The following is a 24,201-nucleotide window of genomic DNA, read 5'->3' as shown; positions in this document are numbered from 1 at the left end:
AGAGACCTAAGGGGCAACTTTTTCACACAGAGGGTGGTACGTGTATGGAATGAGCTGCCAGAGGAAGTGATGGAGGCTGGTACAATTGCAACACTTAAAAGGTATGTGGATGGGTATATGATTAGGAAGGATTTAGAGGGATATGGGCCAGGTGCTGGCAGGTGGGACTAGATTGGGTTGGGATATCTGGTCGGCATGGACGGATTGGACCAAAGGGTCGGTTTCCATGCTGTACATCTATGAATCTAAATTGCTAGGAAAAGGGTGCTGGACTATAGAGGAGATGTTAGAAGGAGTTGATGAGTGGAGGCAATAGTCTAGTGGTATTATCACTGGACTGTTACTCCTGAGATCCAGATTAGGTTTTGGGGACCTGGGTTTGAGTTCTGCCATGGCAGATTATGGAATCTGCATTCAGTAAAAATCTGGAATTAAAGTCTAAATGATGACCATGAATCCAGTATTGATTGTTAGGGAGTATCTATCTGGTTCACTAATGTCCTTGAGGGAAGGAAATTGCTATTCTTACCTGAAAAGACAGGCAAAGTAAATCAGAAAATAAGGTAACTCTGAAGAACTAAATTGCATTTATTTCGATGCAAGGAGTTGTACAGATGAATTCAGGGCATGTAAGGGGACATGAGGCTGGGACATCATAGCTGTTACAGAGACATGGCTGAGGGAGGGACAGGACTGGCAGCTCAATGTTCTCTGGTATAAATGCTATAGGAAGGATAGAAAGGGAGGCAAGAGAGGAGGGGAAGTGGCATATCTCCTTAAGGAAAGCATTATTGCTGTACATAGGGAAGACATTTCTGACAGATCATCCAGTAAAGCTATAAAGGTGGAACTCATAAATAAGAGGGGTTGATCACCTTGATAGGATTTTAATTCTCCCAAATAGTCAGAGAGAAATTCAGGAACAAATATATAGAGTGAATTCAGATGTATGTAAGAATAATAAGATTGTAATAGTAGGGTATTTTAACTTTCCAAACATAGACTGGGACTGCCGTAGCATTAAGGACTTGGAAGATGAGGAAATTGTTAAATGTGTTCAAGAAAATTTTATTTATCAATATGAAGATATACCTACTAGAGAAGGAGCAAACTTGACCTTTTCTTGGGCACTAAGGCATGACAAGTGACTGATCTGTTAGTGAGGGAGCATTTTGGGACCAATGATCGTAATTCTATTATTTTTAAAATAGTTATGGAAAAGGATAGGCTTTATATAAAAGTTAAAGTTTTTAGTTGGAGAGTGGCAAATTTTGATGGTATAAGACTGGAACTTTGAAGATTTCATTGGAGTAGACTGTTCACAGGTAAAGGGACAACTGGCAAGTGGGAGGCTTTCAAAAGTGAGATAATGAGAGTTCAGAGACAATATGTTCTTGTTAGTGTGAAGGGTAAGGCTGGTAAGAGTAGGGAACAATGGACAAATAAAGATATTGAGGCTGAGGTTAAGAATGAGAAGGAGTCATATATTAGGTATAGACTATTGGGATGAAGTGAATCTCTTGAAGATATTAAGTGGGTCGGGGCATTATTAAGAGGGAATTCAGGAGGGAAAAAAGAGAATATGGAGCACCTTGGCAGACAAGGTTAAGGAAAATCTAAAGAAATCCTACAAGTACATTAAGAGCAAAAGGGCAACTAGAGAGAATAGGGCCCCTTAAAAGTCAACAAGGTGGTCTATATGTGGAAACACAGGAGGTAAGATTATTTTGCGTCAGTTTTTATAGTAGAGAAGGAAATGGAGATTAGAGAACTCAGGGAAATAACTGCTTATTTTTTTAAAACAGCCTACATTGCAGAAGAGGAAGTGCTGCAGGTCATAAAAACATAAAGGTGGATAAATCTCTGGGACCTGATCTAGTGTATGCTGGGACATTGTGGGAGGCCAGGGAAGAAATTGCAAGGCCCCTTGCAGGGATATTTGTATCATCTATAGCCACAGGTGAGATGCTAGAGGACTGGAAGGTAGCTAATGTTGTGCCTTTAATTAAGGAAGGATGTAAGGAGAAGCTGGGGTGAGCTGACCTGTGAGTCTAACATCAGTGGTGGTAAGCTGCTGGAGAGGATTCCGAGAGATAGGATTTACATGTCTTTGGAAAAGCAAGGGATAGTCAACATGGCTTTGACCATGGGAAATCATGTCTCACCAACTTGATTGACTTTTTTGAGGATATGACCAAGAAGATAGATGAGGGCAGAGCAGTAGGCATTGTATACATAGGCTTTAGTAAAGCCTTTGACAATGTTCCACATGGTAGACTGATTAATAAAGTTAGATCACATCGAATTCAGGGAGAGTTTGCCAATTGTATACAAAATTGGCTTGACAGTAGGAGGCAAACAGTGGTGGAGGGTTATTTTTTGGACTGGAGGCCTGTGACCAGTAGTGTTCAGAAAGAATCGGTACTATGTCCACTTTTATTTGTCATTTATATGAACAATTGAGATGAGAATTTAGGAGGCATGGTTAGTAAGTTTGCGGATGACACCAAAATTGATGGGATTGTCATAGAATCATCAAGTTGTACAACATGGAAACAGACCCTTTGGTCCAACCTGTCCCTGCTGACCAGATAGTTCCATTTAACATTTGACCCATATCCCTCTAACCCTTACTATTTATGGACCCATCCACCTGCCTTTTTGATGTTGTAATTGTACCAGCCTCCATACGTCCTCTGGCAGCTCATTCCATACAAGCACCACCCTCTGTGTGAAAAGTTACCCTTTTAGTCCCTTCTATATTTTTCCCCTCTCACATTAAACCCATGCCCTCTCGTTTTGGACTCCCCTACCTTGGGAAAAAGCTTTTGGCTATTCACCCTAACCATGCCCCTCATGATTTTATAAAATTCTATATAGGTCACCCCTCAGCCTCCAAAATAGTCCCAACCTATTCAGCCTTTCCCTATAGTTCAAACCCTCCAACCCCAGCAACATCCTCTTCTGCAACCTTTCAAGAGTAACAACATCTTTTCTATGACAGTGTAAACTCGGAAGAAATGAGGTTTTCTGAGGAATCATCCAACACTGCAGCAACTCATCGAGGCTCCTTGGTCCCTCCTCCCAAACCTGCGTCCTCTGATCTCTGATACATGAGAAGACCATCACCTTCAAGTTGCACTTCAAGCCACACACCGTCCTGCTTCAGAAGTGTGTCACTCTTCCTTTGCTGTTTCTTAATCCAAATCCCAGAACTGTCTTCCTAATAGCACTCTGGGTCTACCATGTCAAAGACTCCAATATTTCAAGAAGGGAGCCCATTACCACCCTCCCCAGGACAATTAAGAAAAGGAAATAAATGCAGGCCTAGCCAGCATGAATAGTTAGCCACACTTGTTGATTGAACATTTAAAAATCCTTGTTGTACATGTGAAGGGCCTGGAAGACAAAAGAGAGGGGATACGCTCTGGTTATTGGAAAGAATCAATTTTATTGTCATCCTCAGTCTTTTCAGAGCTCAGTTATTTATCAAATAAAGTCTGCATTTGTGTGCAAGAGATCTCTGTAATTCTATCATTAGTTATCTGCAAGCTGTCTGTTTCCCCATTTCCACTCGAGGGATTCAGATATGCTACCTAACTACACAACATCCTCCTTTGTATCTGTGCTCATCTATTTGTTGCAGTTGACCTGCCTCTACCTTGCATTTTGAGCCATTTTTCTCCCACAAAAAGTCTGAAACAGACCTGTGAGTGATGGCGAGATATTCACGTGATGCACTCACAGAATTGACTGAGGCACAAGGATCACCAGTGTACAAAAATGAGATGGGTGTCAATGTTGAATGGAAAAATGGTGAAGTGATTAAATTTATTGCAAGTGAAGGCTAGATGCTGCTGAAAGTTGAAAGGTTATTAGGTGTGATATGATAACCAACACTTTTTGTGAGAGTGAAAGGTTGAGGTTTACACCACATAAGTTGGAAAAGCAAACAATAGGGGCAGGAGTAGGCTATTTGGACTTTTGGGTCAGCTCCACCACTTACTCTGATCATGGCTGACCAGGAAACTCTGTACCCTGTTCCTGCTTTCTCCCCATGCCCTTTGATTCTTTTAGCCCTAAGAAAATATTTAACTCCTCCTTGTAAACTTTCAATATTTTGTCCTAAATCACTTTCTCTGGCTGAGAATTCCACAAGCTCATGACTGTCTGGGTGAAGAAATTTCTCATCATCTCAATCCGAAATGGCCAACCCTGTATCCTTTGACTGTCCCCCCTCATTCTGAATCCCCTGATCACTGGGAACCTTTCTCCAGCATTTACCCTGTCTAGTCCTAATGGAATTTTATAGGTTTCTATGGGCTATGCCCTCATTCTTATAAACACCAGTGAATGTAGTCCAACCAATCCAGTCTCTCTTCACGTGTCAGTCCTGTCATTCTATTAATCAGTCTGGTAAATTTTCATTGTCCTCCATGCATAACCAGAACATCCTTCCTCAGAAGAGGAGATTAAACCTGCAGATAGTGATCCATGTATGGTCTCAGCAAGGCCCTGTACAACCGCTTGCTCTAGTACTTCAATCAACTCCACTTGCCATATTTGGACTGACAGTTTAAATGCAACTAAAATGATATCATATGGGTGTGCATCATGCCAATTACATTGATTAGAGATGCAAAACCTGGAAGTTAGAAGTAATTGTGCAATTGATTGGAAATCATAAACTTTAACCTGTTTGACTGACCTTTAGATTCCCCTCATACACTTGCATATAAATACGGGAGCCAATACTTTTGTCACAACTAAAATTCTTATGCCATTTTAGGGAATGTTATGTGTAGCCCTGTAATAAAAATATTTTGTCCAACAGGAAGGAAATCGAGAATGTTTTGGCCTGAAATAAACAGTTACATGTAATGTCCAGTTCTGGTAATCCAGTTATTTATTTTGACAGTGAAACTCTGAGAGAAACTGAGATTGAATTTCTTGTTTTTGCTGTTTCTCATTTCTCCGTCTACTTATTATAGATAATTGGAACAATCCCACTGATGTCAAACCCAGCAGTTTCATCCAATCAAACTACAGGTGGAGCTCAAGGCATTCAAGTGCAACCAATCACTCCTCAGCTTCTGACTAATGCGCAAGGTCAGATCATTGCCACGGTGATTGGAAATCAGATTTTGCCAGTGATCAATACACAAGGAATAACACTGTCACCCATAAAACCAGGCCAACAGGTAAAAAATTTCCTTCCATTTTACAGTTTACTCACTCATGTCAAAACAGTAAAAAAAAGGCAAAATAATTAATCAGGTCAATGTACAAGTCTTTACCCTGTAAAATAATCTGTTGCATGAATTTATTCAATTAAACAGTTGGGGGACACTGTTCAATTTGTAAATAGCCATTCTAATGTACGTGAAATGTCACAGGTTTCCTCAGAATAGTGCTTGATCAGCCAGCAAGACTGGATTGTTCATAAACTGGGCTCTGAAGCAGTAATAAAGACAAGAGAAAGTAAGAATGGTACAATGTTGGATTGAAGTAAGACATCACCAAGCAAGTAGATCTTATTGTGATGGAACAAGCAACAAATGAGGTGCATCACAATAAACAAAACAAGTTCACACAAGATCTTTTGACAGTGACAATTTTTTTAAAGTGTTTGATAGTGATCCTCTCTAGTTTCCACATATTTTAATGTCCTCAGAGAGCAATTTATTGGAATATAACATTGTCACAAAGGCTGGTAATGATGACACAATAAATTTAAATACAGCAGAAGTCTTCTGTGGCTATCCCCATTTCAAACAAGTATGCTGTTTTAGAAAATGTAAGGGGTGATGGACTTTCAGGGGAATGTAGCATACACAGCAAGTTTCTGGTATGAAGACAGGCTCTCGTGTAATAAAGGGTACGTCGGGTTCCAAGCGATCAATTGTGTTAGGGGATTCTCTAGTCAGGCACAGACAGATGTTTCTGCTGCCAGCAGTGAAAAGTCAGAGTGATGTGTTGCCTCCCTGGTACCAGGACCAAGGATATTTCAGAGGGTGCAGAATGTTCTCAAAGGGGAGAGGGACCAGCAGGAGGTCATTGTCCACAATGGAACCAGCGACATAGGAAGGGAAATGAATGATATTCTGAAGGGAGAATATAGAAAGTTAGGTAGGAGTTTAAAAAGGCAGTCCTCGAGGATAGTAATATCTGGATTACTCCCGGTGCTACGAGCTAGTGAGGGTAGGAGTAGGAGGACGGAGCAGAAGAATGCATGGCTGAGGAGTACATTGGAATTTCTTCTGGGGTAGAAGTGACCTGTACAAGCAGAATGGATTGCACCTGAATTGGAATGGGACTAATATACTGGCAGAGAGATTTGCTAGAGCTGCTCAGGAGGATTTAAACTAGTCAGGAGGTTTGGGGGTGGGGGGGTGGTGGGGGAGGTTGCACCCAGGGAGATACTGAGGAAAGAGATCAATCTAAGACTGGTACAGTTTCAACTGGTACAGTTGAAAAAAGAAGCGAGTCAAACAGTCAGGGCAGGCAGGAACAAAGCTGAGAACAAGGTAGGAATGATAAATTAAACTGCATTTGTTTCAATGCAGCAGGAAGGCAGATGAACTCAGGGCATGGCCAGGAACATGGGACTGGGATATCATAGCAATTGCAGAAATGTGGCTCAGGAATGAATGGGACTACAGCTTAATGTTCCAGGATACAAATGCCAAAGGAAGGACAGAGAAACAAACTTGTAAGGAGATCTCAGTTATCTGTAAGAATAATAGGGTGGTCATGCTAGGGGATTTTAACTTTACAAACATAGACTGGGACTGTCATGGTGTTAGGGTTTAGATGGAGAGGAATTTGTTAAGAGTGTTCAAGAAAATTTTCTGAGTCAGTCTGTGGATGTACCAACTAGAGAGGGTGCAAATCTTGACCTACTCTTGGGAAATAAGGTGGGGCGGCTGACTGAGGTGTCAGTGGGGGAGCACTTTGGGGCCAGTGACCATAATTCTATTAGTTTTAAATTAGTGATGGAAAAGGGTAGACCAGACAGAAAAGTTGAAGTTCTAAATTGGAGGAAGGCTAATTTTGACGGTATTAGGCAAGAACTTTCAGAAGCTGGTTACGGGCAGATGTTTGCAGGTAAAGAGACGGCTGGAAAATGGAAAGCCTGCAGAAATGAGATAACAAGAATCCAGAGACAGTATATTCCTGCTAAGATGGAAAGAAAAGCTGATAGGTATAGGGAATGCTGGATGACTAAAGAAATTGAGGGTTTGGTTAAGGAAAAGAAGGAAGCATATATCTGGTATAGACAGGAGAGATCAAGAGAATCATTAGAAAAGTATAAAGGCAGAGGGAAATCGGGGCAAAAAGGGCACATGAGATAGCTTTGGCATTTAGGGTTAAAGAGAATCCAAAGTGTTTGTACAAATTTGTTATGGGCAAAGGGTAACTAGGGAGAAAATAGGCCCCCTCAAAGATCAGCAAGGCAGCCTTGTGTGGAGCCGCAAGAGATGGGGGAGATACTAAACAAGTATTTTGCATTAGTGTTTACTGTGAAGAAGGACATGGAAGATATAGAATGTGAGGAAATAGATGTTGACACCTTGAAAAATGTCCATATTACAGAAGAGGAATGTCTTGAAATGCATAAAGGTGGATAAATTCCCAGGACCTGATCAGGTGTACTCTAGAACTCTGTGGGAAGCTAGGGAAGTGATTGTTGGGCCCCTTGCTAAGATATTTGTATCATCAATAGTCACAGGTGAGGTGCCAGAAGGCTGGAGGTTGGCTAACGTGGTGTCACTGTTTAAGAAGGGTGGTAAGGACAAGCCAGGGAACGATAGACCAGTGAGCTTGACGTTGGTGATGGGCTAGTTGTTGGAGCAAATGCTGAGAGACAGAATTAATGCGTATTTGGAAAGGCAAGGACTGATTAAGGATAGTCAGCATTGTTTTGTTTTTTTGTGGGAAATCATGTCTCACGAACTTGATTGAGTTTATTGAAGAAGTATCAAAGGATTGATGAGGGCAGAGCGGTGGACGTGATCTATATAGACTTCAGTAAGGCGTTCAACAAGGTTCCCCTTGAGACACTAGTTGGCAAGGTTAGATCTCATGGAATACATGGAGAACTAGCCATTTGGATACAAAACTGGCTTGACGATAGAAGACAAAGGGTGGTGTTGGAAGGTTATTTTTCAGACTGAAGGACTATGACTAGTGGACTGCCACAAGGATTGACGCTGGGTCTACTACTTTTCATCATTTATATATATGATTTGGACATGAAATGTGAGGTATAGTTAGGAAGTTTGCAGATGACACCAAAATGGGAGGTGTTGTGGATAGTGAAGAAGGTTACCACAGATTGCAACGGGATCTTGATCAGATGAGCTAAGGAATGGCAGATGGAGTTTAATTTAGATAAATGCGAGGTGCTGCATTTTGGGAAGGCAAATCTTAGCAGGACTTATACACTTAATGATAAGGTCCTAGGGAGTGTTGCTGAACCAAGAGACTTTGGAGTGGAGGTTCATAGCTCCTTGAAAGTTGAGTCACAGGTAGATAGGATAGTGAAGAAGGCGTTTGGTATGCTTCCCTTTATTGTTCAGAGTATTGAGTATATAAGTTGGGAGGTCATGTGGCGGCTGTACAGGACATTGGTTCAGCCACTTTTAGAATAATGCATGCAATTCTGGTCTCCTTCCTATCGGAAGGATGTTGTGAAACTTGAAAGGGTTCAGAAAAGATTTATAAAGATGTTGCCAGGATTGGAGGATTTGAGCTATAGGGAGAGGCTGAATAGACTGACCCTGTTTTCCCTGGAGTGTCGAAGGCTGAGGGGTGACCTCATAGAGGTTTATAAAATCATGAGGGCATGTGTAGGATAAATAGGCAAAGTATTTTCCCTGAGGTGGGGAGTCCAGAACTAGAGTCATAGGTTTAGGGTGAGAGGGGAAATATATAAAAAGGACCTAAGGGGCAACGTTTTCAAGCAGAGGGTGGTGCGTCTATGGAATGAGCTGCCAGAGGAAGTGGTGGAGGCTTGTACAATTGCAACATTTAAAACGCATCTGGATGGATATATGAATAAGAAGGGTTTGGAGGGATATGGGCCAAGTGATGGCAATTGGGACTAGATTGGGTTGGGATATCTGGTTAATATGGATGAGTTAGACCAAAGGGTCTGTATCTGTGCTGTCTCTAACTCGATGACTCTATTTAGTTGAACAATGAAGAGAAATGAAGGCCTATGTCTTGATAAAGTTAAAAATAGATAGGATATATTTGGTTATTTTAACATCTGTAATGATGAACAGATTATTCTGATGTCTAATCAAATTCAGAGAGGAGGGTGGAGCGGATAAGTGGGAAGGAAGATTTATAGGTGGGACAAGTCATGAGGATGGTGCTGAGCTGAAAGGTTGGAATTGGGGTAAGGTGGGGGGAGGGAAAATGAGGAAAGTCCACATAAGTGCCATGGGATTGAAGGGTTCTGAGGCTGAAGATGAGGCATTCTTCCTCCAGGTGTCGGGTGGTAAGGGAGTGACAATGGAGGAGGCCCAGGACCTGAATTTCCTTTGCAGAGTAGGAGGGAAAGTTGAAATGTTCAGCTATGGGGCGGTGGGGTTGATTGATATGGGTGTCTCGGAGATGTTCTCTGAAGCGCTCTGTGAGTAGGCGTCCAGTCTCCCCAATGTAGAGGAGACTGCATCAGGAGCAACATATAAAGTAAGTGACGTGTGGAAGTGGAGGTGAAGCTTTGATGCATGTGGAAGGCTCCTTTGGGACCTTGGACGGAGGTGAGGGGGGAGATATGGGTACAGGTTTTTGCAATTCCTGCAGTGGCAGGGGAAGGTGCCGGGAGAGAAGGGTGGGCAGTTAAGTGGCTTGGACCTGACCAGGTAGTCGCGGAGGGAGAAGTCTTTACGGAAAGTGGATTGGAGGGGGTGGGGGGTGGGAAATGTATCTCAGGTGGTGTCGTCTATTTGTAGGTGGCAGAAAAGGCAGAGGATGATGCAATGTATGCAGGCGTTGGTGGGGTGGAAGGTGAGAACCACAGGGCTTCTGTCCTTGTTGTGGTTGGAGGGGTGGGTTTGAGGATGGAGGTTCGGGACGTGGATGAGATGCTTTGGGGGGCATCTTCAGCCACATGGGAGGGGAAGTTGTGGTGTGTTCTGTTGTGAAACTGGTCCTTCTGGGAGCGGATGCAGAGGAATTAGGAATAGGGGATAGCATTTTTGCAGGAAGCAGGGTGGGAGGTGGTATAATCCAGGTAGCTGTGGGAGTCGGTGGGACGGAGATAGTTTGGGCACACTTAAGATATGTTCCCTGAAATGGTAAGGTAGGTCAAATAAATCCAGAGCTTCCTGAACAAAGAGCAAGAGAGAGAAGAACCCTGTGCTTCTGAAACTATGCAAGAAGGAGCAGGCACAGTAGCTTCATAACTACATGAAATTTGGTCTATGGTTTGGTACAGGAGAGTGTGACTGTGAGTGAAGCAATTTTGAGATCCAGAATTCAGCTTTGGAGAAACCTAAGCTAGTCGTCTTATCCAACCAATATGAAGTTCTTGGTCCTTGTATGCATAAGGACACAGTCTGCAGAGAAAGTGAGCAAATTGACTACAGCAATATGGTCAGAGTACCATTCAGTTGGGTGAAGAACAAAGGAGTCTGGTAGCAATAGGAAATAGCACAGTTCGGGAAATAGATGCAAAGACAGAAAATCCCAAAGTCTGTGTTGCCTACCAGGTGCCTTGGTTCAGGGCATCTCTTTTTGATTGAAGAGGAACGAACATCAGGTGGGAAAGGTTTTGGTTGTCATAGTCAACGTACGTGCCAACCACATCGCTAGAACTCAGAAAAAGGTTTTGCTGAGGGATTATGAGCAGTTCAGGGCTAAATTAGAAAGCATAACAAAAATGGTAATAATCTCTTGATTACTACCTGAGGAAGGTGCAAATTGGTTTTGGATATACAAGATTAGAAAAGGAAACACGTGGGTCTAAGTTTGGTGTGGGAGAAATAGATTCTGATGTGTAGGGCCAGTACTGGGGGGAAAAAGAGCTGTTCTGTTGGGCCAGCACTTGAACAATGTTAGGATGAATGTCCTGGCAAACAAGGGTTGTAGATAGGGTTTTAAAACTAATTAGTGGAGGGGAAAGTTCAATTGAAGGAAAGTGGTAAAAGTCAAAAGGGAATAAAAGAGAGGAGAGATGCAGTACCATGAAGAGATGAATGATTATAAAGTGTGGCATAAAGGGGTCAAATCATACCAGATTCGATACATTAACTCTATTTCCCTCTCCACAGATGCTGCCAGATCTGCTGTTTTTCCCCAGCATTCCCTGCGTTTGTTTCAGTTTTCCAGCATCTGCAATCTTTTACATTTATTCAAAATGCAGATGGATCTAGGTGTTCTTATACATAAATTGCAAAAGGCTGGTATGTAGATAGAGCAATCAGGAAAGCTTATTGAATGTTGTTGCAATTCATTGCAAGGGAAATTGAATACAAAAGTAACCATTCTTCAGGGCACTGGTGAGATCACATCTGGAATGTTGTGTACAGTACCTACTTAAAGAAGGATGTAAATGGGTTGGAAGTAGTTTAGTAAAGGTTTATTAGATTGATAGGTGGAATGGGCAGGCTATCTAATTAGGAAAGATTGGTCAAGCTAGGATATTATTTGCAGGTGTTTAATCGTTTAACAGGTGACTGGACTGAAACATAAGAAATCCTGCATAGTCTTGACAGGGTACATGTGAAGAGGATGTTTCCTCTTGTGAGAACAACTCAAACTAGGGGTCACTGGTTAAGTAGAAGGGTTAACCCATTTACAACAGAGATTGGGTGATTTCTTTTTCTTAAAGTGCATCACGAGTCTTTGAAACTCTTCCTAGAAAGGCACTGGAAGCAGAATCTTTGAATATTTTTAGGGCAGAGGTGAATAGATTCTTGGTAAAACGGGTTCTCAGCAGTAGCCAGGAATGTGGGTTTGAGATTACAAACATCAGCCATCTTATTAAATGGTGAAGCAGGCTTGAGGAGCTAAATGGTGTACTGCTCCAAATTCCATGTTTATATTAATGACCTAGACCTTAGTGTATACAGCACGATCTCAAAATATGCATATGATATAAAATTTAGAAGCATTGAAAACAGTGAGGATAGGGTAGAACTTTAAATGGACATGGACAACTTGGTGGAATGGATGGTAGTGGGTGTGAGGAAATCAATTTTGATTGGAAGAACATGAAAAGGCAAAACTAAATAAAGGATACAAAATTAAAGGAGTTGTAATAGTAGAGGGACATAAGTGTACATGTGCATAAATCACTGAAGTTGGCAAGAAAGGTTCAGAGCACTGGCAATAAAATGAAAAGTATCCTACACTTTATTAGTAAGGGGCCAGAGTACAAAAGCACGTAAGGTATGTTGAACTTGTATGAGACACCTATTCATCCTCAGCTGGAGGATTGTCTCTTGTTTTGAGCAGCATACTTTGGAAACGATGTGACTACAGGAAGTCATGAGGCTGAATGTAGGGATGAGGAACTCCAGTTATTAAAGATATAATGGAGAAGTCAGAACGACTTTCCTTGGAGAAAAGAAGACCCAGGAGAAATCTGATAAAGGTATTTAGAATCATGAGGGGCCTGGACAGAATAGACAGGGAGAATCTGGTCTCATATGTAAAAGATCATGAATGAGAGAGCACAGATTTAAAACAATTAGCAAAAATGCAAAAGTGAAATGAGACCGAGCTTTCTCATTACAGAGAGTGGTTTAAGTTCTTGAATGCACTGCCTTAGAGCATTATAGGGGCAGGTTCCATCAAGGCATTCAGAAAGAAATTAGATTGTTATTTGAAAAGGAACAATGTGCTGAGCTATTGGGAGAAGGCAGGAAGTCTGAGTGATCTCCTTATGTCAGAATACTGTGAACAGTTCTGTTATTCACCAGAGATTTTGATGAAAGTCAGGAAAGTTCAAGATGGCTGATCAGGTGTTGCTTATTTTACTTTATCATCCAAAGTCAAAATTGCCCAAATTCAATTTTAAATCGATGATCCAATTGTGACAATGTAAACTTCATAACTTTAAAACTTTACGACTTTAATACTCCATGGATTGAAAGAATCAGCAATAACTCTTTCTGGAACAAACTATTTCTCGAGATGAAAAGGGCACGGAGAAAGTGTTATAAAAGCAACATGCAAATTAACCATTTCAGGGAAGAAGCAACATAAACTATCTGTGTCCTGGGAGAAAGGAGATAACAATTGCTTAGTAATCCTCTGCTTCATGATAAGTGGGCAATTAACTTTGCGGGCAGAACAAATGTTCTGAAGTAAAGGCGTTAATTACAGGAACAGCTTTTAAACAGATAGCTAACCCCGAATGTAACAAGGAACAGGGGAGCCACTTCTGATAAGAAGGCAAGCTACAGACTTGAAGTCTCCAGAAGTGTGATCAGTGTTGGGAATGAAAGAATCTATTGAATAATTAATACTGTCACATCACAAACTTGAAAGAGGGAGAATTGTGTAAGCATCCATCATCAGAACAAGTTAGTAGCAGAATTTCGAAGACCGACACTGCAAAAGATCGAACCCTGGACGATTCCAGCGACAGACACTCTTGGTGAAATCCTGGCCAGACTTGCTTACTAATCGGGTAATAGCCAAGTTGGGTTGTGAGGCTTAACTTATTTACTTGAGAGGTCTAATTTTGGTTGCTACATGCAATAAAGTTTAAATCATTGTTTCAGTACTTGATTGTCTGTGAGATTTCTTAATAAGTTGCTGAATCAAAGGTAACTTGTAAATTTACCCACAACACTATTAAGCTCTAAATATCTCAAGTCCTAACTGACCTAACTTTCCTAAGAACCAAAAAAACTCTATTTTTAGTTGCTGCTGCCTCATTGCTGCACTTTACACGGCAAACTGAGATAAGTGCAAAATAGCAGTAATTTAAATGCTATAAATGGTCTTAATGCTCCATGGCACAGGTGTACAAAGCTTGGATACCACAGGGTGAAATTCAGAAGGCAACAAATAAGAAATGAGCCCACTGAGGCTTTTAGACCAGTTGTGGTTTAAGACAGCCAGCATTTTAAGCGAGATAGACTGCCAGGGATCGAGATTGTTTTCTGATCCATGGGCTGCAATTTGGATTGTCCTGGTTTGCACATGTTTGAATTGTATTTATTTTTTTTCAGTTTTCAGAATATCATCTAAACTCCTCAAAGTCATGCTGCCTCAAAATGCATGCATGATGTGTTTTTTATTTAATTAGCAAAAATGTTTTCTTCATGAAATGAGGAATGAACTGTTCAGTACAATAACGGCAATTCCAATTTATGCTGACGGTAGGTTCCTGAGATTTTATCATGGAATTCATACAGCAGAGAAACTGAATTAATGGGCTGCTATTCCAGGACACATTTCTGTAAGAAAATATAAATAAATGTTATCATTGACAACACATGGTCTCATCACTAATCACAAGTATCTGTTAACTACTGCCTGCTACAGTTACTGTTTGATTCATTGATCTTAAACCCTGTTTATACTTACAATGCCAAGACATGGAGATAAATGTTTAGACAAACCAAAAAGCTAACTATTTAAATATATTGTTTTTGGAGTATTACCTAAGGTGCATGTGGAACTGAGTGGAGTACAGAAATTAGCAGCAACATTTACACCACATGATGCAGCTAAACAGCAGAATAAGCAAGACACAAAACCTTCAGTTCATGTGTCTAGATTCAATTCCAAATGGTAAAATGATGGCATCCTTTTCTGTCTGCTGTTTGTTGGTGATGCTTATGAACTGACTTTGGGCAGTCACATTTCTGATACTAGTAGCTGTCGACTCACAGCACAAAACTCTTAATGTCAAACTAATTGTTGAGTTCAATCAGAGAAACCATGAGAAGTAGACAGCAAAAGGCAACAGCAACAAAAGGAAATCTTCTGAGGTTTGGGCTGAAGTGTGTAGTTAAGGAAGTGTAGACCAGAATTGTAAACAGCAGCAGTAGCTTCACCACACCATACCCTCGCCCCATCACCATTTGTCCAGGGTGCTCAATAACAATTTGGGGGCTGCCAGATCTTCAGGTAAGCCTCAACACCAAGAAGCCATGGAATAGAGTCTAAGGTCAGACCACCCTCGCAGACCTCAGTGAGGAGGCTGGAGTTCAAAAGGGCATGCGGAGAGCAAAAGTGTGTGAGGATGGGCATAGGGTGACCAAACAGGAGAGGCTTTCCAGCCTGCAAAATGGCCATAACTAAAATCTGATATTCTTGCTATGAGGCATTAATTCCTAAGCTCAATTAGCCTAGGTGCAGGCAGCCACACAACATAGATTCATATGGCTGGTAAAATACCATGTAGGTGGATGGACAGCAAGAACATTGTGGCCCTCCCCTCCATGGCACCCAATTTTACTGCATCTGCCAGTTCATTCCCATTGAGGCTTTAACTTTTCACCCATGCAGTAAGCTTTACTCCACAATAACCCCAACAATGTCACTAAACCGAATTGCTTAAATTAGATTTGATTCCCTACAATATGGAAACAGGCCCTTTGGCCCAACAAGTCCACACCAACCGTCTGAAGAATAACCCACCCAGACCCATTCCCCTACTCTATATTTATCCCTGACTAATGCAACTAACATTACAGGCAATTTAGCATGGCCAATTCACCTGATCTGCACATCTTTGGATTGTGGGAGGAAACCGGAGCACCTGGAGGAAACCCACGCAGACACGGGGAGAATGTGCAAACTCCACACAGGCAGTCGCCTAAGGCTGGAATCAAAGCCGGGTCCCTGGTGCTGTGAGGCAGCAGTGCTAACCACTGAGTCACTATGTCACCCCCTTATGGGTATTAAATCTAGGAAAAGGTGGATTTTCTTCATCTTGGGATATATGATAGAGGAGAAAGTGGGTGAAACTGGGTAGCCATATGTCAGAGTTACTGCCATCTCTTTTTCTTCACCATCCCCTCCTCTTGTCAACTGCCTGAGACAGAAACAGATTATTTGAAATCCTGGTCGTGTGTGTGATTCCATAATGGATTCCTAACCAGGTAATGGTGTCATCACTAAGACTATTTATTTTCAATGTTGAAATATCACCCAATTCCACCCCACCACCTCAGCTGATGTGCTGACTCACATTAATGCCTTTGTTAACTTCAGACTTAACTATTCCTATACCCTCCTGGCCAGCCTCCCAGATTCTACTCCATAAATGTAAGATCATTCAAAACTGAGGTGTCTGTGTCCTAACTTGAATTTAAGTCCAGCACAAAGAAAATCAGAATTGCTGGAGAAGCTCAGCAAGTCTGGCAGCGTCTGTGGAGAGAAATCAGAATTAACGTTTCAGGTCAAGTGGTTCTTCCTCAGAAGCTAAGTAGCATCATCTTCTCCTGTCTGCTCAGTGATCAACGCAACTTCTCAGTTGCATCCTTGTTTTCAATCACTTTATGGCCTCATCCATCCATAGCAATGCCTAGTTTGAGTTTTTTTAGAAAAATAAGTTTGATAGATAACAGTTCCTGCTGCATCTCCATGCCAACAATGATGCAAGCCTCCTGTCATGCTGTATATATTGGCATTCCCTTTACAAGTTAATTTCTTGTATGTCAGTCCTGATGAGTACAGATGAAAAGCTTAACTTTGTATCTGCTCTTAGCAATTCCTTATCTTTTAAAGTCCTCCATCTTCAGAATTAGAATCCCTACAGTGTGGAAACTGACCCAACAAGTCCACACCAACCATCTGAAGAGTAACCCACCCGACCCATTCCCCCACCCTATATTTACCCTTGACTCCACATCTCTGATCACAATGGGCAACTTAGCACAGCCAATCCACCTGACCTGCACATCTCTGGATTGTGGGAGGAAACTGGAGCACCTGGAGGAAACACACGCAGACATGGGGAGAATGTGCAAACTCCACATAGGCAGTCATTCGAGACTAGAATCAAACCTGGGTCCCTGTGAGGCAGCAGTGCTAACCACTGAGCCAATGTGCTGCCCAGAAATGGAACTGGGAGCAGTGCTAGGGGTACCCACTGCTTGATTATAAATATTTTTAACCAACCTATTCTGTGATGTTATTACATGCTTCAGGACCAGATGGGTCTTGAACCTGGGTTGCCTGGCTCAGAGGTAGGGGCACTACCACTGCACCACAAGGGCCCACCACCAACAGCTTGTTTGTGTTTTCAGACAATAAATACAGACAGTCTCATTCAGTGGAAAGGCAGAGTGAGCTGCAATTACTGAGACAATAGACATAACCTTACTTTGCACTGAGCCTGCTACCTAAAGACCATCCCTGCTAGAGTCCTATGCCAAGACCCACCACCTGTATCCCTCTTATCCATTCTTCGAGTCAATTTTTGAACGATAGCATTGAGTAGGGAGTTGCAGCAGGACTGCTACTAAAATACCTTCATTCCCTCTAACTAAACGCTGCTCTATTCAATAGAAATACAGACTAACTCTTGCCTGCCAGGAGAGCAGACTTTCATACGGTGGAGGGCCAGATGATTCTCCCTTGATGGGATGATAGGCTAACTCTCCCTCAGCAAGAATGGCAAATTGACCCACTCTTGATAGGGCAGACAGATGGAACGATCAGGCAAAGTGGTCATTCCACCTATTCCAAAGCTTTTCAATTTTAGTGAGGTTCTATATCAGGAGCACTAGCCTGTCAATTCCTCTCCCCACATTGATTGTTTTTATGGACCAAGTGGAGGCAATTCAAATTTGGTGATTGTTTTATGAACTTTAACAGATTATTCACTTGCTGTACTGAATGAACGGAAGATTAATGAGCAACTGATCCATTCCCAGTATTTTGCACATCCACCAAGGTGAATTCTACAACGAGAATAACTTGCCAATATGAAAGTGAATCAATGATGGTAATTTAAATGAATGAGAATCACCTGATCAGAACTGGAACGTTTATTTATCTATTCACACATAATTTTGAATATAAGCTGTGAAAATGTCACTAACCTTACTCTTTTCACAAAGCTTTTCTCACTGTGCCTCGGTACACGTGACAATAAATTCAATTCATTCATTCATTTAACACTGAGTATAGACACAACTTTATTTCTGCTCATCTTCACCGTGAATCTAATTTTTAACTATAAAGCCAAAACGAAACCTATCCTCTATCATATGCGCAGATCTTGTGTGAAATGACATAACTGACTTTTCTTCTGCCTCGATCTCGGTGTAATCTAACCTTTAGTGTATGTTTATGTCTTCTGCTTTCGCCACAGCAGCAGCAGCAGCAGCAGCATCCGCAGGTAGGCCAGCCAGTGTCCCAGGCTAACCTTCTGCACATGGCACATGGGCAGGCCTCTCTTGCACAAAGCCCAGTGCGTCAAGCCTCTTCCTCCTCCTCTTCATCCTGTTCTTCTTCAGCTCTGAGCGTTGGACAGTTAGTCAGCAGTAAGTTGGGGCGCCACACTATGCTGTTTGTTGTTCAGCAATTCATCCTCAGACAAGCAATGTAATTTGTCTATCAAAACTGGCACAACCATACTGATTTATAATTTTGCTAAAAAAAAATCCAAGTCATAACATCTGCCCAAAGAGAGAAATTTAGAAGGCATCGCACAATTCTTAGAATGTATATCTTAGCTATTGAAACAGTGTATGATCATGACATTGTTATAAAAAAGGAAAACTGAACAAGTCTTTGAAGGGAACTTACAAAGGAATACTGGGGAAAACAGGGAAATGGGAAAAACAGGGCAATGGAAGTAGAGCAAACAGTTCCAGTTGAAGAACTAGCACTCACTCAGGGACAGTGGGCTAAAAAGCTTCCCTCTTGTACTGAGACCTCTGTGATTCCATAAACAAATGCCACGTTTTGATGACAGTCCATAGCCACATTGTGAGTGACAAATGGGAGTTTAAGTCTCAATAACATCTAGCCTGGACATAAGCGGATATGACTTCAATAGCCCTGGTGCCAATCTCACTCTACCACATCTTTGGAAACAGCTGTTTTCACTGATCTTTAGCCAATTTTCTCCAAGACTTCTACTGCATAATAGTATCAATTCTCTGCTAGGAATTGTGCTCCATGTGATATCAACAACATAGAATCAAGGATAAACCATTCAGCCCTTTGAGCTTGCTCTACAATTAGGAGATGGTAGCCTATTAGGATATGGCTGATCATTCTGCAACCCCATTCACCCAAATTTGCTCCTCATCTCTTAGAAACATTACGCAAAAAGAGCTCACCTGTCTCATTGACAGACAATATTGAGCCTTTTTGCTCTTTTATTTTGAGTAATCCACAATGGGATGTCGGTTATGCTCCTCCGATGTCTGGTGCCTCCAATGGCCACGAAATGGAAGGACCTCAATTTAGATAAGAAAGGCACTTGCCAATTTTGAGGCTTACCTAAAATTTACAGCAAGGAATGAGGCCACTTAAGACGTCATATCTGTGCTGGCCAACAAATCATCCATCCAGTCTAATCCCACTCTTCAGCTTTTGGTTACTGCCTCAAATGCATATCCAAATACTTCTTAAATGTTGAGAGCCTTTGCCCCAACTATCCTTTCAGGCAGTGACCTGAATGTCAATTCGCTGCAATATTTTAGGTGAAAATGTTTCCGCTTGAATCCCTTATAAACATCCTACATCTTATTCTAACCACTTGGTTGTGGACTGTTCAACTCAGAGGTATAGAACCTTCATTCATTTTAACCTCATAATCTTACATTACTGACTAATTTTAAACTTCAAATAGATCTCGCATTAGCTTCCTTTATTCCAAAGAAAAAAGTGTTTCTCTGCCTAATCTTTCCTTGCCAAGGTTCACCAGTTTAGACAAAATCCTAGTAAATGTCATCTGCAACCTCTCTAGTATTGACACAACTTTCCTATTGTGCAGTGACCAGGATTGCACTCAGTACTCCACCTGCTGTTTAACCAGTGTTTAGTACAATTCCGCAATAACTTTCCAACTCTTATATTCAATGTCAGGCTAATGAAGGCAAGTATCTTATATGCTTTCTTGACCATGTTATCTGTATTTTCAGCCATATTCGGTGAACATGATGTCTATGCAAGGTCTATGTTCTTCTTGGCATCCTAAAATTTATTAGGTATTACTTTGCCATGTTAGCCTTCCCCAAATGCATTACTGCACAGTTTTCGGGCTTGAATTCTATCTGCTGTTGTTCTGCCAAGCTGATAATCCATTGATATCTTGCTGCAACCTGAAGTTCTCTTATTCATTATTAACTACACCGCCTATCTTTATATTATCTGCAAACTTTTACCCTTTATATTCAATTCCACATCATTGGAATATATCACAAAAAGTCATAGCTTTGTGCAGAACCCCAGTGAAAACAGCTTTCCAGTCATCTATTATCTTTTGTTTCCTTCCACTTTTGAATTGACCTTGCCACTTCAGATTGAATCCTCATGACATTATCAAAAGCCTTAATAAAATCTATAGCATATCCACTACCACCAACTGTCCATGTTATCTTCCCAAAAAATTAAATCCTCTTTCCTTAACAAATCCATATTGACAGCCTTTGATTAATTCATTACTTTCTAAATTAAGTTTTTTTCCTTACAGTCAAATTTTTAAAATCGTTTTTTCTTCACCAAAGTTAGGTGACTGACCTGTAATTACTTGGCATATTCCTTTCTCCATTTTAAAATAATGGTGTACATGAGCTAACATATGAACACATGAACTGGGAGCAGAAGTGGGTCTTTTGGTCTGTCAAGCCTGCATTGCAATTCAATAAGTTCATGTCTGATTTGTTTGTGTTTTGGATTCTACATTTCCATCTACTCAAAGAGTCTTTGATTTTCTTGCCTAACTTTGAATCAATCCAGTTTCACCTTTAAAATGTTCCATGACCCTGAAGTCACTGTATTCTGAGGCAGAGAGTTCTACAATTCTCTGAGAAGCAATATTTTTCCTCATCCTTGTTTGAAAAAGGCACTCTCTAATTTTAAAACAGTGTGCCTCAGTTCTAGACTTACCCATGAGAGGAAACATTCTTTCTTCATCTACCTCATCAAGACAGATTCCCTAGTGATTGTAATTTTGTAAGGTTTTTCATTTCCTTTAACCTCCTGATTAACAGCAATTAATGGGATTTTTTGTGTATCCTCTATAACGAAGTCAAAAACCACCTTTTCAATTTATCACAGCTTCTTTTTCTTTATTATCTACCGTTTCTGACACCCTCCAGCAGACAAGTGCTCACTTTACTTACTCTTTTGCTTTATTTGGTGTCTATAGAAACTGTTGCTTTCTGTTTTTTATATTTCTATCTAGCTTCCTTCTATGTTCTAATTTGTTCTGATTAAACTGTTATTTGTCATTCTTTATATTCTGTCCATTCAATGCTGTGCCATCAGGCAGAGAAGATTCTGCCTTTGCTTAATGGTCTAGAAAAGAGTTCATCTGGGCTTGGAAATAGATCCACTTCCAAAATGTTAAAGCCCCCACATCCTGGAACTCCTTTCCTAACTGCACTGTAGGGTGTACATACACTCAAAGACTGTAGCTTCAAGAAGGCAACTCATAATTACCTTCCTGAAGGTAATCAGGGTTGGAATGCTGGTCTAGAAAATAACACCTAAATCCATGAATGAATAAGATAGAAGAATCCTTTCTGACAGTATTAATTTCATCAAATATGTAATTCTCCTCCCAATCGCAATGTTTGTACCTTTACCTCTGAAACCCAGTGCAAAGTATTCATCAAGAACCATGTCCATATCATTTGTCTTAGCATGCAGACAATTGTTAAAATTCCTAATAGGCCCAAGTCTGTCTTTGTTTTTTCTGTGTTTATAAATAACTGAGTTTTCCTTGATTCTATTTGGCAATACCTTTTCATGTACTCTTCACTTCCATACTCCTCCACATTTTCTGCAGTAATGGGCCCTTCCCGTGTCATAAGCTTCCTTTCATTTTTCTTTATCCTCTCCTTTAAGTACCTTGAGATCAATGAAGCTCTGGATTTGTTAGTTCCACTCTTTCTTTCATGAACACACTTGCTCTGAACCCTTTCCACCTCTTGCATGAACGCCTGCTACTAATCAGCACTTGTTTACTTCCAACTAGTTGTCTCAAGTCTGCATTAGCTTAAATTATGTCTCAACTTAGTAGAAATAGCTTTTCTTCACAGTTTATCAGCGTCCTTTCTCATAACTATCCTAAATCCAACTAAATTTAATCAATTATTTTTAGAAATTCTTGGTTACACTGATGTGTCTGAGTAGAAGCTCATTTCCACTCCAGAGAGCTGAGAACATAAACCAGACTAACACTTAAGCACACTTCTGAGAGACTGTTGCACCGTCAGAAGTATTGTCACTTGGAGGAGATTTAAAACTAAGACATTATCTGCCTTCTCAGTTGGACCAAAATAGAGTTCCACTGATGTCATAGCAAATATTTATCTTTTTTATCAATACCACAAACAATCTGGTCATTTTTTTTGTGATTGCAATGTATGTCTGATACCATTATATATCTACCTGTTTTTCATCTATTTCACCCTGACCCTTTTGTTATACTCCCACACATGATCAACCTCATTTGTTGTCCACCCTTTTCTTTCCACCTCTCCAATTATATATTCCTGCTATTTTGCATCCCACCTGTTATCCACTCTGTCCATTGTCCGTCATGCTTATTATATACGCAGGCTGTTTAATGTTCTTCTGACTTTTACCATGCCCTAAGGACCTAGACTGGAGAGCTGGAGAAAGGCCAAGTCAGAAACCACAATTAGAAAGGATTCCATGTGAAAGTAAGACGTAACAGAAGCCAATAGAAATGAGATTATATAAAAGAGAAAAGTCAGTAATATTGCTAATTTGCCCATTTATTACTTTTTATTTCCAACAAGTTCTTTGATAAATGTAACCCAGCAGTTTAAACAAAATGTCTACTTGTTTGGTCCAATTGCTTATTGATGTTTCAATACAAACACCTTGTTATTGAGGTAAACTTTAGAATACAGTTACTATCCTGGATATTGAGCAGTTTTGCTATAGTAATATTACTTATAGCTAACTAACATATAAGTTAAACCCATACATTAAAATGTTAATGCAACCCCAGAGGGTCTACTTCTCCACCTTCTGAAATAGAGCCTTATTCGTTAGATGGCTAATGTTAATCACTTCAAAATTGATATAATGCAAATGGAACATGCTGTCCATGTACAGCTGATTACGTGATTGGAATGTTGGTCATTCAAGTGCTATGATCAGAACAAGTTCTTGTGTTACTACCCTGTCTAATTGCCCTGTCATCTCTTGACTCAATTTTGTCCTGATATGCCTTTGCCTTCTACTTCCTAATGTTAACATTTTAACTTTAATCCTATCTGGACTTGCCCGACCCTCAACCTTGATCACTTGGTGGTCATGTCACTGGACTCGTAATCCAGAGACCAAGTCTACTGCTCTGAGAACATCGGTTCAAATCTCACCATGGCAGCTGGTGGAATTTAATTTCAATGCATAAATCTGGAGATGATAGCTTATGACCAAGAGATTATTGTCACTTATCTTAAGAAAAAAACCCATTATGTTTGGTGCCTAAGTGGGAAGAAAATCTGCTATCCTTACCTGGTCTGGGCTACATGTGATTCCACATACACACCAGGTTGACTCTCAACTGACCTTTGAAATGGCCATGTAAGTTAAGGGCAGTTAGGGAGAGGCAATGAATTCTGGCCATGCTAACGATGATAAGATCCCTTTCTTAAAAAATGCGTAAATGTATTTTAAAATTTAAATGAGTCAGTTTGAAACATCTTAACCCACTTCATATTCCTGCTTCCCTGGTTTCACTGCAATGTTTGATGACAGTGTGTGAGCAATTGTTGTCTACATGAGCTTCAAAGTTGTGGTTTTCATGCCATCAACTCTAGCTAGAGTACATATGAAAAGTGCATAATATCAAGCATTGCTGTGAATATGCTGCAATGAATAGGGCCTTGACCTTGCTAAATAGGTTTCTGTGCATCTCCTCATATGCCTCAGATTACCTTTTACAGTAGGTCATATCCATGTTTTTGTTGTCTACAGGTTGATCAGCCTCCAAACTTTCACCTCCCATTAGAATGAAGATCCTCCAAAACTCTGTTAATTGTGTTCTATCAAGTCCCT

At 40.8% G+C, this 24,201-nt stretch overlaps 1 protein-coding gene across 2 annotated transcripts in view; it reads left to right on the top strand.

Annotated features, from left to right (window-relative positions):
* Positions 1–24,201, top strand: part of pou6f2 (POU class 6 homeobox 2) — a 559,448-nt gene that overhangs the window by 491,198 nt on the left and 44,049 nt on the right. For both annotated transcript variants that reach the window (XM_072571171.1, XM_072571172.1), the window contains exons 7-8: positions 4,992–5,201; positions 18,299–18,470. In XM_072571171.1, the coding sequence (XP_072427272.1) occupies positions 4,992–5,201; positions 18,299–18,470 (382 nt within the window). The remainder of the gene's footprint in view (positions 1–4,991; positions 5,202–18,298; positions 18,471–24,201) is intronic.

This window comes from Chiloscyllium punctatum, chromosome 5 (assembly GCF_047496795.1).
Source record: "Chiloscyllium punctatum isolate Juve2018m chromosome 5, sChiPun1.3, whole genome shotgun sequence".
NCBI lineage: Eukaryota > Metazoa > Chordata > Chondrichthyes > Orectolobiformes > Hemiscylliidae > Chiloscyllium > Chiloscyllium punctatum.
Note: the sequence above shows the minus strand (reverse complement) of the source record. Positions and strands in the feature narration are given on the sequence as shown.